This window comes from Pagrus pagrus, assembly GCF_965226575.1.
Source record: "Pagrus pagrus genome assembly, chromosome: 2".
Lineage (NCBI taxonomy): Eukaryota > Metazoa > Chordata > Actinopteri > Spariformes > Sparidae > Pagrus > Pagrus pagrus.
Genome location: NC_140186.1, coordinates 16,250,231 through 16,265,429, shown reverse-complemented (window position 1 = coordinate 16,265,429; position 15,199 = coordinate 16,250,231). Strand labels below are relative to the sequence as shown.

General features: G+C 43.5%; 1 protein-coding gene across 1 annotated transcript in view; it reads left to right on the top strand.

The window, feature by feature from the left end:
* Positions 1 to 8,660: 8,660 nt before the first annotated feature.
* The window catches only part of klhl5 (kelch-like family member 5), a 31,685-nt gene continuing 25,146 nt past the window's right edge, over positions 8,661 to 15,199 (top strand). Inside the window, exons 1-2 of the mRNA XM_084342642.1 lie at positions 8,661 to 9,363; positions 14,499 to 14,687. Coding sequence (XP_084198768.1) covers positions 8,759 to 9,363; positions 14,499 to 14,687 — 794 coding nt within the window. The 5' untranslated portion in view covers positions 8,661 to 8,758. The remainder of the gene's footprint in view (positions 9,364 to 14,498; positions 14,688 to 15,199) is intronic.

The window sequence follows — 15,199 nt, the reverse complement described above, 5'->3', positions numbered from 1 at the left end:
AGACTGGATGAGAGCCAGACGCTTTTAAACTGTGGCTGCTCCCATCATCATCATCATCATCATCTTCCTCTGTTGCTAAACAGATGCACAGCACGACAAATGTGGTTAAATTTGGCAGTTGGCATTCTCCATTCTCCCTCCGCTCGGGCAATTAGGGGAAGCAGAGCTAGCAGGCCAGACCTTAGCAATTATGTTGTGTGTGTGTTTGTGTGTGTGCGTGTGTGTGTGTGTGTGTATGTACCAAGGTGATGTGCTTTAAGGCTAAAGGGGAGAAACTATTTCCTCTCCCCACAGCAACAGGCATGGATCAAAGTAATTGGACAGTTCGGTTCACACTCCAAAGCCTTGTGTGTATATGAGGTTGTGTGTGTGTGTGTTTGTTATGTGTGTATTCTCTGCCTCCCAGACCTGCTTCCACACACATCGTTTTAACACACACACTCAATAACATATTTTTCTCTCTCTACGTTTGTGTTGAATAAAACATGGCGGTAAAAGTGTGTCAAAGTCTTGCTCAGTACAGAGGGAGCAGGATGGAAGGTTTCTGCTCCAACATAAGATCAGATAGAAAGTGTGTGCGTGTGCCTCCCTCTGTCAGCGCGAGGCACAGATGTAATTGTGGGCAGTTTGGGTGTTTTGATCCTTGTCTCCCGGATCACACGGGCTTTCCTTCTCCTCCTCTGTCTTTTTCGGCTTTCCCTCCCACTCAGAACCATCTACCAGTCGCACACACGAGAGACACGCCTAATTAACACTTCCTCACACAGTAGATCCATCTCTCTAAGGGGGGAGGATAGAAATGAGAGAACAAGGGTAATGGATGGGAGAGAAGTGGAGGAAGACATTACTTAATGGACAGGGGAGGTTATTACAGGAGGTGATCAAAAGGGGAATAGAAAAGAAAAGGGGGCATTAAAGAAATGGACGAGTCGCTCCACGGATCAGCAGGACTGAGTCCCCCTCATGAACTTTACTGCGTGTTTTTTGTCCGATAACACACAGATGTAATGAAAGGGAGAGGGCGGGGGAGGGATGTCAAAGTGGGGAGTCTAAAGTTTGCTGATGGACAGATGTTAAGTTCCTTTTATTCCTTCATCTCTCCCATTAGTAATATCTCGGGAAACTGGGACAACATAGTCCGTCTGAAGTTAAAACACACACTCCCCAAATACACATAGAGCCCAATGCGCAAACACACATAAATACACACACACACGCACCGACCACAGAGAATGCAGTCGTGGATCTGTGTGGTCTCGTATTGACTGATGCGATAGAGGATAAGAGGGAAATTACCAGCTGAAGGTGGTCTGCGTTTTATCCAGATTAGACACACACACGTTTGTGCTTCTATATTTCTGAGGACTCTCATTTACATAATGCATCCCCGAGCCCCTACACAACAAAGTTGGTTTCCAGCTCTTTAGGAGGGCGACTGCCAGTGTTTAGAAAAAAAGTTGTGTAAAGCGTTTTGTGGTTCCAGAGGGAGCCGCACGAAATCTGATAAATTGCATCCAGTGATGTCACTTGGTTGCAGCTACAAGTGAAATGAAAAAAATAAGGAAATCTGGAGGTGTGGAGTTAGAAAGACATGAGCAGATCTCTGTAGCACGCTCCTCATCTCTCATCTCCGCTACTAGCATGGCAAACATCAAATGTAGGTGCAAGGTTTTGACAAGGAAGACAAAGGTGTAGAATAATAAAGATGATATCTGTGGTTCTGCTGCATTGATTTTTAATCTTTTTGTTTAACTGTGATTCCCACAGTGTTACAGAGGTGTGATACTAAATTTGTGGAGCACTCCTTTAATCATGTCAACTAAATGACAAATCTCTTACTGTAAAATGAACCTAGGCCTAATTCTAGCCTAAAGCTGAAATCGAGTTGAAATGAAAAATGACCTTTAAACACTTTTAGACCACATCCCTGGTCATATTATGCACCTATTTAAAGGGGCTCTGTGTAACATTGTAGCAATTCAAATGTATTAATCACTTTTGATTGGCCATATGTGAGCGGATTGTGACATGACATGAAAAATGAGACCTTCCCTGTATCTCCTGATTGTCTATATAAGCCTGCGGACGGTTTGTTTAAGTTGTTTAATGCTGCTGGACTGTGGATGTCTTTGTGAAGGTCAGATTTTCCGCGCAGTCCAAAGGATGTGACCTTATGCTTCCAGCATAACACAGAAGTTCCACAGAGCCTCTTTAAAAATACATGCCAAAAAAAATAAAACATCAATTTCTTTGTCTTCCGAATGGGGAATGTTAAACTATCATTCTGGATGCTTAAAATGATGTATCTCGGGGAGATTTATGTATGCTAGTCATATCCACAAGAACTAATATGCATATGTGTGTCATTTTACAGAAATAAATAACTGGGCTTAGTGATGCACTCAAAACAACTCGACCTGAACAAAGCACACCTTAGTGAGAAAGTTCAAGCACCACCTTGATTTCCAGTCGTTTTGAATGAGCGAAAAGAGGTCAGGTGAGACCTAGGATCAATATTTTGCTATCATGATCATGTCTGGGAAGTAACTAAAACAAGATGGCATAGACTGAAACCAGCTGCTAATGTTAGCATCACAAAACAAATTATCAGAAATCATGTCTTTTTCTGCATTATTGATCATACATCATACAGAAGATCATACAAATTATTGCACTAGTAAGGTCAATGTTGTACATCTGACAACGCTCTTTGAAACCAGGTCTTAACCAAACTGCCCTTTGAAGGTCCAGTCCAAAGTGAGGAGCGGCCAAAATGTCACCCTCAAGGTTTAAAACTCAAGCTGGTTCACACAAAGATGACATACAAGTAAACACACACAGCCTCAACCCTTGGGTTTCCCTCCACCCTGCGAGCCTTCTTGGCTCGGTGTGAAATTAATTTTCTGTTCAATAGCATTGAATATTGTGCCTCCCGATCAATTTAATTGCACTAACTCTCACACACACACTCACACACACTCTCCCTCCTTCCCGTTCATATGTTGGGAGGAGCCGGCGTGTCAGCTTGGAGAGGTAATTATTTGCTTGGCCAGTCTGAGCCTGTTCTGAGTCTCAAGGACGGCCTCGCCTGCAGCTACAGTACCAACCAACGCTCCGATTACACAACGGAAACAGCCAGTGAGGGTGTGTGTAGAAGCGTGTGTGTGATGTATGGGCCGTGACTTGAATGAAAGTCTGTCCTTGTGTTTTTATGTGTATGCATGCAGAATGTATAGTAGGTGTATGTTTTTTTCTACAGCTGTATGTGTGTGTGTATGTGGGTGCATGGGCATATGCACACAAGTCATGATGCATGTGTGCCTGTGAGCCTATATAGAACAATAGCTCTTGTAGCGCCGTCCCTGCAGGTCTACACCTCAGGGAATCACAGCCGCTGTGCCACCATTACACACACAAACATACACATACACACACACACAATCCCCTGGTGTCACAGTATAATAGCAGGGATGGCAAGCAGGAAATTGAGGTTGGGAAGGCGATTGGGGAGAATAGGGGAGAGTGCGGGTGGCGAGGAGAGGAGGGAGGAGAAGGTTTCAAACTGAGTGTAGGGAAGAAAAAGAAGACAGAGAAGAGGGAGAGAAAAGAGAGAACGATAACAGAGAGCGAGGTTGGAAGGAGGCCATTTGAGGACCAACATCATTCATGAGAGATGAGCTGATCATCACAGACGGGCCAGACAGATAATGTTTCACTTTCTGGCCCCATAAAATCTTTTACGACAGCTCTCCCTGGATGACTGCTACCTGTTTTTATTTGGCTCTGTATTCGTGTGTGTGTGTGTGTGTGTGTGTGTGTAGTTGAATGCTTATAAAGTACAAAGTATGCATAAATGGGATTGCATGCTACCGATTGTGTGTGTGTATGTGTGCTTCTGTGCATGCATGATTGCATGTGTGAATACATAAACAGGACGATTATCGGGTGTGAAGAGTGTGTGAATAGGATTTCATGGTGTCATTTTCTTGCATGCCTGTCTGTGTTTATGTGTGTGTGTGTGTGTGTGTGTGTGTGTGTGTGTTTGTGTGTTCAGAGTACCGTAGAGCCGTAAAGCTGTGCCAGGGAGTTTTGAGTGATAGCCTTGGACTACCACAGTCAGGAGACCAATAACAGTAGGCGGCTCAAGGAGGCTCCTGCCAAGTGACCAATGATTAGATCCAACTGAAGGAGACCAGAGCTGAATGGCCCGTCATTCCTCAGCTTCATTCGCCCTCGGAGCCCCATTCCCAGCCTCCCCCAGAAACAGGACGTTGTTTCCATCGTGAGTGTTGCAGAAATGCTTTGGTTTAGGGTTCTGGGCAGGGCTCCGTAGGAGGGACAACGACTCTGGGTGGAAATTTAAAAGGAAGCATTATGAAGTTATCCAGATTTCCCCTTAGAGGAAATATTCTGCTGATTTTCAAGTTCATAATTTTATTTTGGGTTGCTATTAGAATAGGTTTACATGCTTTTAATGCTCAATAAACACATCAGTCTACTCATACTGTCCAGTGCTGCAGCACTGTATTCCACCTCTGTCTGAAATGTTTTAGCTCTTGTCTCTATAAGGCCCCACCTCCCAAATACCCAGTCTCCTCTGATTGGTCAGCCAGCACATGCCTGAGCCATAACAACAACAGAGCAGGTGTATCAAATGAGTTCTTCCGTACCAGCTAGCTGCCAAGCATAAATTAATGCGTGTGTGATGTCACAAAGTCATTAAATAAAAGGCGAGGCGTTTCAGGAGCAGTGTTTTCTGTGGGACAGGGGAGCTTTTGTTGGTGTGGGCCTTTTCAACATTCAAGATCTTTTACATGTACAAGAAGATATATAAAACACTGAAGGATAGGGAAAAACATAAAGGTATGCATAATAGGTGTCCTTTAATACTGGGACTTTCAAACTCAAACAGCATGAAACAACACATGAAATTCATTCTCTTTCCCCAAATCAAAGGCTGATGTAGACATATTATCATTCTTGTTGGGTAGATACAAACCTGTAGCAGGGAGCGTGGCCAAATGTGTCTCCTGATGCATTTAATGCTTAGAGAAGAATTAAGTGAGTCAATCAATATGCAAGACAGTTACACAAATGAATATTTTAGTTGGGGTTTATACAAAAAGCAAGAATTTTCACACACTGGAGCTTGTTTATTTAAAACGTGCACAAGCTTATGATCAAAGAGATTCTGCAGGCACTTAAACTGGCAACAGAGTTTTTTTGTTTTATCGTAACATAAAGAAGTAAATGTTGATTGCACAATGTAATGACTATAGAATAATGGCACCATCAACGTTTAACATTGCTTTCACTATGCAATTTTGACAGCCACGAAATCTCACGAGAAAAAAAGAAGGCTGAGTTGCGATCCAGACAGGGTGGCAGCCTACTACCATTTTTATCTGCTTTCACGTCTCCATTATAGACTAAATGAACAAATATACTCACGTTTTATCCTGCGTTGTTGGTAACGGAAATGATCCAGTTGTCTCAGAACCAGCCATAATACCATTTGGAAACACTGTGGGAGGAAAAGTTGTCTTTTTCCACAAAGGAGAGTCATTATTCTTTTTTATTTTTTCCCCTTCCTTCAGCGTGTTACGTAGGTTCTTGTGCATATTGTGCATGAAAATTAAAAAGATCAAAGTCTGCACCAACAGAAGATCCTCTCTCCCACAGGAAACACTCCTCTTGAAACGCCTCGTCAGTAGTCACCTTTAACTCTGTAACTGTGTGACATCACCCTTCATCACAGAGTCACACATTTGCATGTAATTAATTCCTTGCGACTAGTTTTGCACAGCTGCTGTCTTGTTGTTAGCGGTGGGTGCTGACTCAGGCATGTGTGAGCTGACCAATCAGAGCAGACTAGCTATATGAGGGGGAGGGCCTTAAAGAGACAGGAGATAAAACAGAAAGTTTCAGACAGAGGGGGAATACAGAGTCACTGTATGAGAAAACTGATGTGTTTTGAGCACTTAAGCATGTAAACTTATTGTAGTAGTAACCCGAAATAAAATAATGATCCTTAAAATAAGCATAATACATCTCCTTTAAGTAAAGGCTTTGAAGAGACAGGACAAGAACATTAAACATATAAACATTATTTATATTACATATGATAATTCCCCTAGTTGGAAATCTTCTTCCATGTGAAAAACAATGTGTTTTTATAGTGTAGAGTGCTCTGTGCCACATGGATAGTTTCCATTTTTTATAACAGTGTCTGTTTGGGTCAGGCTCTTTGGTTGGTGTTTTGACCAAAGTTTCCAGATCCTCCCGAACAGCTCGTTGTGTTCCTGGTTCACCGTGACATTTTGCTCCCCTGCTCTGACCCTTTGTTATTTCTTCGCCTTAATGATACGGCGTCTGCTTGTTTTCATGCCTCCTTGCAGACTCGGCTTGTGTGTGTGTATTGACTTTTGTAGTATTGATCAGATAGAGCAGCGGGGTGGTCCTGCACTCAGTTGTCAGTACATCCTGAAACTGAAGAAAAGCTTCTTTCTCGGAATCTGGCAAACAAAAGCGGTGAAAGTTAAATCGGCCATATTCATCGGCTCCGCTCAGTCTTTTATTTGTGGAAAAAATGAGTCCCAACGCTTGGCTGTGAAAGTCTGTGAGACCAATTTATGAGTAACACATCTCCCGTCTGTGTAATTCACAAACTGACCTCGGCTGTTTGACTTATTGATTTCTGTTAGAGTGAGGCTCCTAAAGTATCCCTCCCGTCCTGTTGGTGGTACTCCATCCAGAACACACTGTGTTCCGGCTCCGTGGCTCCGGCTCATCCTGTGGTCCTCCCGAGGTTGCTGCAGAAGAAGGTTAGGAAGGCTCTGGCTGACTGGTCTGCTGCTGGGTGCCCCGGGCGCCTGGATGGGATGGCTCCCGCAGGACCCGCTCCCACTGATCATTACTGTCTATGAATAGCTGCTGCATTGCAGATGGAGGGAAGAGAGGGAGGTGAAGGAGAGGAAGGAAGTGTAGTAATGGGTGGAGAAGAGCAATGGTTTGTGGAGAAATGGGAAAGGGGAATAACGATGTGTGTGCGCACATGTGGGTAGGGACAAGTGAGGTTTCATTTTCAAGGACACTCAGGTCCCCCACTGTGGTGATTTGAAGTAATGCTGGCTATCTTTCTGTTTTCAATATCTGCTTAAACAATAATTCATCGCTTCAGCTTACTGCAGGCGGGTTTATAAACAAAGTGTGATTGTTAGGAGGCAATAAGACGGAGAGAGACCGGTGCTCGGAGGAGTGAGTGAAGACAGCCAGACAGGGTAGAAATGACGATGATAAAGAGGATGTGTCCCCCGCCTCATTGCATTTCAGAGTCTTTGATTAACATGTAATGATTGCTGTTGTCTGTGCACCCACTCTCAAACGAAGACTTTTTTAAAATAGCATTTATTCACTCCCTAGAGACGGTATGCTAACCTCGACCAAAAAAAAACTACTAAATGCCTAATCCCAACCCTAATACTAATCTTAACCAGAAGCCAAGTCATAACCCAAAAATATATATTCGATGTACCTCACGAAGATGTACTTTTTGAGGTAAATCTTCATGTGGCTGTATGAACAACCGTATACCATCAGCATGATCACATCTAATAACAGTTTTCCTCCATATTACTCTTACCTAGCCTTCAACAAATTTTTAAACAGATAATGCTTTTAAAAAGTGATAGGGACAAAATGGGCCATTTGAAAAAGTGATAGGGACATGCAAGTGCCCCAGTTTAAATGACACCTATGCTCATGAGGATGTACTTTTTGAGGTGAGTCTTCATGTGGCTGTGTGATCAATGGTTTTTACCTTCTGTGAGTAATACAATTCAATTATGGCTTGTTTATTTACATGACTCTTTATTAAGAGTCGTAAAATATTTAAAAGGCCAAATGCATTTGGCAGTAAACTACAAGGTGAGACGTTTACTGCCTTGGTTTGTTCCACCAATAATCCATGGATACTCATTTTGCGAGATTATGAAACGCAACAAATCTTTACATTGTAGAAGCTAGAACAAGTGAGTGTTTGCCTTGAATATTGATAATTGAGCAACGTTTTAGTTCGGGCTGTCACACTAACAGATTTTCACCGGATGATTATCATGGCCAGAAGAATTCACGATAACAATATTATTGCGGTATTTATAGAAATTTTGAAAAAGAAATGCTCCTGTTTATTGTAAATGTTGTCTTTTTTTGACAAATTAATAACATTTGTTATCATGGCCAAATTTCTAACTGAAAAAAAAAAAATAGAAATAATTTTAGGGCTGCTGGATTAGATTTGTTTCAGGTCTAAACAGAAAAGTCTCTGTAGGCTGCATACTGTATGCAAACAGATTGGCTGATATTATTGATTGACTGATGTCTGGCCTGTTGAATAATGCTTATGATGATGATGATGATGATGATGATGATGATGATGATCATTCCTCCCTGCTACAACATGCCTGTGGCCAGTGTTGCATTATTTGGCATGAATGTGACATTAATTTGTCCTTGTGGTGAATGTTTGTGGTTTGGTTTGAGCATGAAAAGCTTTGGCACTGACGGTAAAACTCTGTAGACCTCCCTCCTTCCCTCCCTCCCCCTCTGTTCATATACTCTCCATACTCCGCTCACTACCTCCACTCGCGGTTACCGGGCGTGCGGTTGCCAGGAGAGACGCTCGGTCAGTACAGTGCGCAGCTTTAACGGCAGAGCGGCTCGGGCTCTCCCCCGCCATTTCCTCGTGCCGAGCCCTGGAATGTCGAGTAGCGGCTCGGGCTCTTCCTCGCGGAAGGAGTTCGACGTGAAGCAGATCCTCAGGATCCGATGGAGGTGGTTCGGTCACCCCGCGGTCCCTCCGCCTCACTCCCCGCCGCTGGGAGACTACTTCGCCGGGAGGAGAACGGGCGGCAGCTCCGGGGACGGACCTTCAGTTAGCGGCTGTGGCAACCCGAATTCAGCCAGCGTAAACCCCAGCGCGGGGAGTCACGGTGGGCTGGTGGTCAGCGGCAGCGCCGGGTCTAACCTGTGTAACGGCAGCAACAGAAAGTTTGCTGATCCGGCGGGGAGTCGGGGCGGTCCGGGGGGAGCGGCAGCTGGAGCGACGGGGAGCTCCTGTCCCCGCTCCTTCAGTCAGCCAGAGTGCAGGAGCTCCGCCGCGGGGCTGTCGTGGGTCTCCCCGCCGCCTCATCGCCGCTCCCGGCCGTTGACGAGCATGGAGCCACCGGTCGAAGCCCCCGTGCTGGTAACCGAGCCCTCCGCTCATGTCGGGGCTGAGGAGGAGGCGGCGGCGGCGGCGGCTGGAGCGGGAGCGACGGGCACTGAAGATAACATCCACCCGGAAACTGACTCCAGCTCCTGCAGGTATGAGGAGGAGGAGGCTAAAGTTTAATGTCTGCTCTGCGACCTTGTAGCTGAGACTAAACTTAAAAACACACTCTTAAAAAGTTAGAGCAAGTGAGGAGCTTCGTCACTGGTTGAGTTAGCTCACAGTTAAAGGAGGGTAAAGTAGTGTTTTGATTTGATGAATCATTGCGCTTTATCACTGCAACCAAGCATTACGTCCTCGATTAATCAAGTTATTCGTCTACAAAATGTCAGAAAACAGTGAAAAAGATCCATTAGTGTCCTTTAAATGTCTTGATATTCAGTTTACTAAGTAAAGAAATCAGATTTACCACATTTAACAAGCTGGAATCAAATAATTTTTCTTTTTGTCTTAAATATTACTCACATCAATTAATCGCTTGCTGATTAATTTAATGGCTGACGACTAATTGATTAATCGTTGCAACTGGAGCTATTAATCACATTTTAACCACTTGGTTCTAGATAACTGGCTTTTCATTTTGTCACTCATTACTGCCGGGCAGGTGGAAATTGTGACTGTGCTCCTACTGACTATATAGAGATGTAAACGGGTGATTCACCAAACAAGACGCTGCTCAGACGGTGCAGTAGTTGAGGGCCACACATTACATACAGGCGGAAAGAGGGAGGGTGAAAATGATGGCTTAGTACCTTTGGGACAGCATGTGGTCCACTGATTTCTCCCCTCAACCTCCTAATGAGGCTTCACTAACCAGAAGACACGCATACACAAATGCACACTCTTGTGAATAAGGGATTTTCAGAGTCAAATTAACAATGTGACTCCAGGGCTGAGCTCCGTATGTAGCTGCATACTGCACTTGACATTTACATTGTTTTGTCTTCAGCGACTGATTCTCCAGCTTTTACTCACAATCTTTAATGCTCTGCGTTTGTGCGGACATGCGTGATGGAGTGTGTTGCATCAGTGGGAAAAGGCATTTAATTAATAGTTGCCATGGAGACAGCAAAACAAAGCAATTAGGGCATCATAACTCCTCTTTAGGCACATCTGCACAGACTCCCTGATTTGGTGTTTTTATTATGATGCAGCAGTAAATGTGATGAAGTAAAGGGAGAAATACAGACGCTGTGTGTGTGTGTGTGTGTGTGTGTGTGTGTGTTTATGTGCGTGTTGATGTGAGTGTTTACTACACTGGCATAATGATGCATCTGAAAGCCTCCTATCATGCTCTGCGTTCCCAAGACACACATCAGAAAAAATAAATGATTCATAGGACACGCACACGCACTCACACACATGCACATGCACACTCACACTTTTAAAACAGCTTTCAGGAGGAGCAAATGCAGGCATAATTTTGAAAAAAGAAAACGATTAATGTCTGATGCTCTTTCATTCTATGCCCCATTTGTTTTCGCCGCGAATGTGTATGTTTGCATGTGAGCGGCGGAAAGAGGGAGAGAATTATGGTTTTAAAAATATCTATTGTTATGCAAGGCGTGATGTCATATCTTAAGTGATGATAGAAGTCTGGCAGCGCTTACACAGGAAATTACTTCTGTTTAATAGTAATGCGCGCAAACACAAGCCTCATTAGCATAGACGAAGGAGGAATATGATGTGACTATGAGCAGATCTTGAGTATGCATTGTTCATATAGCCATGTCCTTGCACATGCATGGTTGCCATACCAACACAGACATTAGTGTCTGCAGCATACATGTGCAGCTCCCTGCATGTATGTTTTTTAATTTGTGTGTGTGTCTATCTATATGCTGTTCATCCCCTCCCTCTGAGAGCTCCTGGTTACAGTATGATACTCCAAGAGTGGCAGAATCCCAGATGGGATCATGGGAAGGGATGCGTATGGAATCCCAGAGTGGCTGGAGGCTCGCCTCCACTGATCTCCTCCTCTCCCTTTTTACTTTCTCACCCCACCCGGCTTCACCCCCTTTAATCCTGGTGTGCCTCCCTTACTCTCTCTCTGTCTCTGTCTCTCTCTCTCCCTCCCTCTGTCCCATGTTCATCTCTGCCCACCCTTGTCCATTCATTTGCCCTCTCTTTTTTTCTCCCTCTAATGTGTGTGGGAAACAAAAGCGTTTGTATGTGTGTCACGGAGGGTGTAACATGTGACCAGGCAGGCTCCGTGGCTGCATGATCACGTCGTATATCAGCTTACAGAACTAAGTTTCATTTGCATTAGCCGTTAGCCGACGGGCTAATCAGGCTAGATAGTTAATCACAAGGGAGTGTGTGTGCAAATGAGTAAGAGAGAAAGAGAGCGAGGCAGGGAGAGAGACACTGAATGGCAGCTGTGTGAGTGTCCTTGCCTGGTGCAGGGGTTTAAAAAATCTGGCTGCATGGTGTTGATTCGCCCCAGACACACTCTCTCTTTCTCCTCTCTCTCTGTTTCTCTCTCGGTCCATGTTGAGTGCCTGCCAGGCTCAATTAAGGGGACTGGAAGGCAGCGTTCCCCCACTTCAAAGCCATCTCCTTTGGCAGTATTTAGCCACACCATTCGTCTACATATACACTCACATGCGCGCACACTCACACAAGAGGACGGGAAAGCTAGCCAAAAAGCCTCCTTGGAGGGTTAGATCGGGATAGGGAAGAGAGAAAACCGAGGCAGAGATGGATGTTGGGATGATGGGATGAGGTGGGATGAAGTGAGTGATGGATTAGTTTAAGATATATAAGTGAGGACGGGAGACAGATATAGAGGTGTAGAGGACAGAGGGAGGATGACACATCAGCAGCAGCACAAAATCCTGAATGTGTGCAGTATACACACAGTGAGCGCAACTTACAGCAGCATATTCTTATAACTTTTTTTAAGAGTTTATGAGATTATTTTTAATTAAATAAGCCCCAAAATCAAAGTTGGCCTCAGAGTGCTTTAAACCCGCAGTAACTGGGTTTTTTTTCTGGGATATTTGCTGGCAGCAGAAGAGGACACTGACATTTAATACCTTTAAGTTGATATTGTGAATTCATTGGCAAACAACAGGAACAACATTTGCATCCTTTCAGAGTCTTGTTCCTGCATGGCTGCTCTTTTATTGATTCTCTTTTAGCTCTGTTTCTTTTCTAGTTAGCTAGATTAGCTAGTTATGAACTTTGTCAGTCTGCCGTTCGGTGCTCAGCGGGTAGTGTACTGTCAATTTATCCTAGATTGCCTTGCATGAATCATTTAAAACTATGCTGATGAGAGTGAACCAAAACAATAAAGTTGTTGGACAGAAGATTCAAACAGCAAGGTCATGTTAACTGCTTTTATCTGGTGATATTTTGATCCAGAAAAAAACTGCCATTAACAACATTGCTGTCATTTTAAGACCATTGTATGCCACTGATAAAACGATAATATATATAATGCATATACACCCTTTCAAAGAGCAATTAACTCTTAATTCTTAATTTATTAGACATTGGAATTGGAACGTGAGACAAATATTAAAATATCCTAATTAAGTAAAGCAAATTAAAAAACACAACTAAAACAATAAATTAAATCGACTGTGTTAAAGCTGCTGTAAGCGTTGTTGTCGTTTTAGCCAACTTATCAATCCCCTCCCTCCTCTCTGTCACCACACTTGCACGACTCCTTTCTTTTTTGAGGCAGCTCTCTTTGCCTCTTTCTTTTCTTGGCCTGTTTGATAGTATAAGCTGTTGCTGGGAGCGCTGGAATTCGTAGCTTTCCCTGTTCCCCCATTGCCGGTGTAGATCAGCCTCTTTATGAAGTTCTCTGTCCTGATTGGATAAAGTGGACAGGGATACTAGAACATTTATTTTCTCTTTAACTGCGTAAGTGGGAGAAGGAGAGACACGGGTTACTGAACAAACACAGTAATGAATGTCGTATGAATGTCACTTACAGCAGCTTTAACATGATTGCATGTGAACACAACAGGCAATTTCGATGTCAGCGAAAATGGCCATTGAAATCAATGATATAAGATTAGATATTTACCATAGCGTAAATATCATGACAGGCTTAACAATGGGCTGAAAGACACAGAAATGCTCCAATGTCATAACCGATATCAAAATATTGATTAGAGCCACTATAAACTCCACAATAAAACCCTTTAATGGGAAAACACAAAGATAACAGGAGAAACAAAGGTGCAAATATGAATTAGATTTTGTGCAAATTCCAGAAAGAAGACACACTACAGATACACACGAAAATGACTTCAGACTTATAATTTTAGATAATTTAAAATCATGTTGTGTAGTCACATTTTCCAGTGCCTTGCGTTCGCTCTGTTTATTCCTTCGAGAATATGCATGTGGAAAATTGCAATTTAGGACGGTTTGCAAGAAACCCCCCTCCCACGCACACACATACACACATTCCCTAGAAGAGTGTGATTTCTCGACAATGTAGAGTCGAAAAATTATTCATCCTTGGAGTATCAGTTCATTTCTTATCGCTTTGTGCTGTAGGGCCAGTTCTGCCATTTCTGCTGTTAAATTAAAAATGGAAGAAGAGCTCTGGCTCTCATAAATTAAAAGCTGGTTTGGGAGCCCTGATGGCTGATGATTCACAGGGTAGCCATACTTCGGTGCTTGTCTTTGATCAACACGCATACGCTCACACACCTCATCAGCTCAGACTGGAAGAATAAGACATAACAGCCTTGGGCTTCAACACTTCCATCAGCGGAGAGCTCGTGTCGAAGCCATCCTGGCTCAAAATCCAGCTTCATTTCCCATTGTTGGTATAGATACAAGGAAACTGGTTGCCATTAGGGAGCAGAGTAAATTACTGCATATCCTATGGGCTCGTCTCCCACAGCTATTTAATTGGCAGCTTCTCTTTTAAGTGGGCTAAATTTATCTGGCCATTTACTCCTAGTAATTGGACCATTAAAGAGCTTTTGTCTGCTTCTGGCGACATACTAGTAACCCTGTTGGAAAAGTGAAGGAGAGATGCGAAAACGTGTGAGGGAATGGCACAAGGAAAACACAGAGCAGCTGGCATGGCTCCCTCTACACATCTGTCTCTTTGTCTTGAACAAAAGAGAATGAGCATCAACACATGCACTCAAAGCCTCTGTCTCCTTCTCTTTGTGTCTGTTTGTCCTTGTGTGCGTGTGTGTGTGTGTGTGTTCATGTGAACGCTCGTCTTTGTCTGCTTGTCACTCTTTGGGCACAGGACGTCGAACAGCAGTGCCACACTGTCCTCATGCGTGTCGATGGAGCCATGTGCATGTCCAGAGGACTGTATGTTCACCGCTCTGTCCCACGCCGACATCACCTTCCGCAAGATGGAGGGCTACCTGAGGTCCCGACAGCTGTGTGATGTCATACTGGTGGCTGGAGAGAGGCGGATACCTGCACACAGGTAGGAGCAAAGATGCACGTGTATTGCATAGAAGATGTTGAGATCTACATCATAAGGCAGAAATATAATTAAGAATTAAATTGGATTCATGTTGTTTAAAGGTAATGTTTCTTTGCTGTGGATTTCCTGCCCAAAATTTGCTGGGCAACTGCATACACATGATAAATGTTAACACACAAACACTCACACACATGTATCCTCACTTCATCTATATACAAGTTACTGAAAAATGCAAAATCACTCAGAAATGCATACACAGTGATATACAATGAAACATGAACCCATCTAAAGCTGAAAGAATCCATCGATTGGTTGATTAGTTGACAATCAATCTGCAACTATTTCGATAACAAAGTATTTTTTAAGCAAAACTGATCAACCCATTCTGGTTTCCGCTTCAGTAAGCTGAGGATTTGCTTTCCTACTTTTCTCTAATTCATTTTAGTGAAAGTTGTTTTTGACTGTTGATTTGTCAAAACTAGCAACTCGAAGACATCACCTTGGGAAATGAG